Source organism: Lycium ferocissimum, chromosome 6, assembly GCF_029784015.1.
Source record: "Lycium ferocissimum isolate CSIRO_LF1 chromosome 6, AGI_CSIRO_Lferr_CH_V1, whole genome shotgun sequence".
NCBI classification, from domain to species: Eukaryota; Viridiplantae; Streptophyta; class Magnoliopsida; order Solanales; family Solanaceae; genus Lycium; species Lycium ferocissimum.
The window spans coordinates 70,584,739-70,589,527 of record NC_081347.1 but is presented as its reverse complement, the minus strand read 5'-3'; the positions used below and the strand labels follow the sequence as shown (position 1 = coordinate 70,589,527).

Sequence of the window (4,789 nt, the reverse complement as noted above, 5' to 3'; positions counted from 1 at the left end):
AAAATCTACTTTATAATTTCACAGTGGATTGTTCTTGGGCTGGGGATTGGTTATGTCCGTTGGGAGCTCTCACATATATAACATAATTTCTCTTGAAAGAACATACACAGAAGAAAATAATATTGCAGGTGATATAATATGAACATACCACGAATGGAACGAGGATAAATTAACCGCTGCCAAAAGCCTAGTTGAGCGCCACTCCGAAATGCAGAAGGTTTATCAGCCATCAAACTCAAAAGGGATTCATCATTGCCACCATAAAACTTTATCCGGGCATAACGAGGATTATGTAGGACAATAATTTGCAGCAATTCTGTTTCATACAAGCAAGAGATCCTCAAAAGATGAGTCCTCAAAAGTGAGTTATGGAGTATATAAATGCTATTAGAACATCTCATCTTCTTATATGCTCTAATCAGTTGCTAAAAAATTTAAATGTAAGACTAAAAATAAGAAAACACCTAAGTATTTCCAACTTGCTAAACTCCTTCAGGAAGGCAGAAGAAAAAAAATTGAAATACTCTTCACCTTGAAATTAATTTGCAAGCACAAGATCAGAACAGTTTTCTGCGCTTCTGTTTTTATTTTTTCTCCTTTCTCTATTCATCTTGAACAAATTAATTGAGAGATGGAAAGTCATTGAACTATGCGCTTTCTCTTCCATTCATTAGCTTCTATGTAACATGTAGTAATGTAATAATTGTTGTGGGATTGCACTTACCCTACTTTATTATTATGTTTTTTAAAAATAAATATCGAAGGTGAAATCTTATTGAAAAAGAAAAAAAAATATATATATATATATATATATATATATATATATATATATTGCTCATTTCTGATGTAACGGTGTTACTTCTCACGGATATTAAAGAGCCTTAAGTAAAACTAGTCCGCTGCTAAAATACCGAAGTTCCATGATCTTAAATTGTTTAATGTTTATCATCTATAAATGAAGGAAACCCTTATATTGGAAGCATAGGACAAGTATGTATCTCACCGTAGAATCCAGCCACTACTAGGAGATGGAGCAAGAGGGAAACAGCTGATACTTTAGTTGGCGGAAAAGAGCATTCCGCAATCTTCCTGTACATAAAGCAAAAAAACTCTAAAACCGTCTCCTTATGACCATACCTAGCAGCCTCTATGACTGGATCCAGCCAAACAGCTTCGAAGCAACATTCCACATCCGCCCCTGGGATTTGCATCTGGAGTTCCAGCAATTTTCTTACTGCCTTGGTGTTTCCAACCCTTGCAGCCACACAAAGAGGTGTACTATCATTTCTGTTACGCAAAGTCAACAGTGGACTAATCATTGTTGGATCAGGAATCAGATCATCAAACCAATGTCCAGCACCAACAAGTACGTGAAGGCCGGTGTCCCCTGCTTCTGTTATCTTCTTGGACATGACTTCAACAAAAGAAATAGGTCGGTTTTGGAAGACATATCGAGCAGCTCGTTCAGAACCATGTCGGTCGCCTCTAAGTAATGCACGGTATAAAGGCAAGCATCTCCACAACTCCGCCTTGTCAATTCTGTCTGTTCAAGTATAGCCAATTTATTCTCAACGGGAACAGATGAAGCACTCCCCTCCGTTACAATTTATGTGACACCATTTGACTTGGCAAAAAGCGAAAGACTTCAACTTTGGAAAATATTGGTGTGACTGTAAATTATTTCATTAAAAATAAGTTGAAAATTTTATAATTAAGTTGTTTTTAAGTATAGAAACGTGACTTTGTTTTTGAAACAGACTAAAAAGAAAAGGATGCCACAAAAATTGGACAAATAAAGTAGTTAGAAGGAAATGTAGAATGATGAAAGAGGAGGAATAGCTTTTTTACCAGGAGGGGGCGATGGGTGATGAACATTACTGTTGCTTGTGCTGGCTTCTGCTTGATTCATATTTTTCACTGTTGGAGTCAAGTTGCACCAAGCAAGTGCTCAACCTTCTCACTTCTGATGACTACTGGATAGTAGGGGAATCTAGTACCACCCATTTCTCAGGGATTTATCTTCATTTCTGATGACTAGTGGATAGTAGGGGAATCGAGTACCACCCATTTCTCTCAGGATTTATGTCTTCAATTGGCACACCAAAGTTGATTCTTGTTTAAGTCTTTTTCTTTTCCTTTTCTTTTTCTCCCCCTTCCTCTCAACGGTTTCCTTACCATTTCCCTTTTTCAACATTACCATATACATTCATAATTAGTAAAATACGTGGAATTCTCCAACATATCATCCAAGTTGGAAATACTATGAGGACCGAGTTGACCAACAAATTCTATAGCAAATTAAGAAATACATGACTTGAACACTGGTCAAGTATATTTTTATTCTTTATTAATAAGAATAACACGTGTACTTACTCCAAAGTCCAAAAGATGCTTTTTTTTTGTAAAACAGTGACTATGTAGAAGGGCTTTATTCTGTCAAGTTGGAGCAAAAAAGACTAACACAAACATGTCGAGCTAACATAGGATTAGTAGAGCAAAAAGACTAACACAGACATCCCCTTATGGCCATTGTTGGAAATACAAGGCGGGCCTTTTATAATATCATAAGGCACAAAGAGGATGGAAGATGAAGATAGACATTAATCTCACTTCATATCATTAGAAAAATTCCACTCTTACATAATACTCCCTCCGTCTCAAAATATTTGTCGTCCTTTTTAAAAATACTTATCTCAAAATATTTGTCGTTTTATTTAATCAGTGTCACGTGGGCATTAGTGTTTACTTGTTCAACTTTATACAAGTTGAGGAGCCTACTTGTGCACACCTAAAGTTAGAGGGCATACTTGCCAGCTGAGGCCAAGTTCGATGGCCTATTTATGTATTCCGCCAATATTCTACCAAAGACAAGCTACAAAAGCAAGGCAAAATACAACGATTAATAGTTTCCGCTGAATAAAGGTAGTAACAGAGAAGCTACAATCTCCTTTGTGATTCAATGAAAATTTTAATAATGAATGAATAATGAAGCAGGATTGTCTTAAAGTATACTACTATTTGAGAATACTATTAAAGCACGTGTACTGGGAAATATAAGGAAACAAAGCAAGACAAACACAAATTGTCTTCCAACACGAATAAATATCAGCTGGATCTCAATTTTTCACTTTCCCTTTGTTCAAACACAAATTGTCATGCAACACAAATAAAAAGGAGCTAGTGGTCAAGTTTTCACTTTCCCTTTGTTCAAACACAAATACAAGAAGAACAAGCCTGCACTATTTTCCCTCTTTGCTTACTAGTAAAGTACACGCGAGCTCTGCTTACGAAAAATGCTTGGACCATATGTGGACATAAACATCTCCCACAAGAGACCAAATTGCAAGTCCATAAAGAGGACTGCTGTAATATAGGCTCCTGTGTAGACTGGATAGATTATCCATCTCTTTTTCTGACCAAAAACGAGGTAAGTCGTAGCACCAAACGCTATCATCAGAGATGTCATTGAAACGAATAGCGTACTAAGGCCTAGAATTAATCTCTTTGGAAGTCGTCTAAGAAAATCCTCTTCTGCATATCTCGAGGTGAGGATAGACAAAAACATTAGCACAGAGGCAACAGAAGAGAACAGACAGAATGCAACCGAAACAGCAAAAACTGTGAAGACCCTTTCGTTGGAGAATAGTGGAAAACCACTGTCTTGATTGTTTCCACCTGGCACAGTGATGGCTGCTGCAAATCCTACCGTTGCTGTTAGGGCTGCAACAAATATGCACGAATTTGCAGTTTCTTTCATCCATTTCTCTCCTTCTTTGACCAGTTCCTTGTGTTCGTCAGTGAACACCATTTTTGGAGTTTCTCCTTTAGAATTTGTCTTTGTTCTAAAAGTTGGCTGAACAAGCTTTTCTACTTCCTGCATACACATAAATGTGGTACTCACGTTACGGGGAAGTATTGAAGCAATTATAGAATAATTTAGTTTACATGATTGATAATTTGTTGGCTTCTTTTTAATTGGCTCCGGTTGCTTTGCCTTTTATGCTCGTAAGGCATTGTCCGTTAAGTAATGACTTCACGTGTTAATTTTAAAGACCTACTCCACCAGAAATACTTCACAACAACAACATACCCAGTGAAATCCCACAAAGTTGGGTCTGAGGAGAGTAAAGTGTACGCAAACTTTAACTCTACCTTGAGAAGGTAGAGAGGCTGTTTTCGGTAGACCCTCGGCACCAGAAATACTTCACAGGTTTTATCAAAACTCATCTCATCCACTTTGATAAACATTATTTTTTCCCCAGATTTTGTTGTCTCTCCTACTAATCCTCCGTATCATTTTAATAAAAGTTACTCAATGGTATCAAACGGGCATTTAACATAAAGCTCATTGAGGGGTACAAACAATTTTGTCAAAGGCAAAAAATCTTTAAAAAGCGATCCCTGTGTATTGGAGCTTTAACCACAAAGTGCATTTGAAGCGTGTGCTTTAAGTAAAAAAAAAGGCACGATGAAGGAAAAAAAAGCAGTAAAAAAATACATATGTAATGCAAAAAGTAACAGCTTCATTCATAATCTCTTCCTTAACGCTTAATATATCTCTTTGCCAATTCTATTTATTGTTTAGTACCGCATGATTCAAGATAGAACTCATGGACAATGAGGCACGAGCCTTAGAGCCTTGCCTACACTGAAGAGCAGCTTAGGCGAGGCAAAGCGCCCTCCCAGAGTTTTTCTAAGCTTCAGGGTTAAGCACGCCTAATGAGCCTTTGGCAACACTAATACAAAAATAAAACAAATAACTCACAACATGTTACTGCAAAATAGGTTT

At 37.0% G+C, this 4,789-nt stretch overlaps 1 protein-coding gene across 1 annotated transcript; it reads right to left on the bottom strand.

Annotated features, from left to right (window-relative positions):
* Positions 1–3,259: 3,259 nt before the first annotated feature.
* Positions 3,260–3,886, bottom strand: LOC132061606 (ankyrin repeat-containing protein ITN1-like). Its single transcript, XM_059454381.1, has one exon. The coding sequence runs from the start codon at positions 3,884–3,886 to the stop codon at positions 3,260–3,262; it is 627 nt and encodes a 208-aa protein (XP_059310364.1).
* Positions 3,887–4,789: the final 903 nt, after the last annotated feature.

Bases quoted from the DNA above. Each gene is read 5' to 3' on its own strand.
- LOC132061606 (XM_059454381.1), bottom strand. From the start codon at position 3,886: ATGTGTATGCAGGAAGTAGAAAAGCTTGTTCAGCCAACTTTTAGAACA.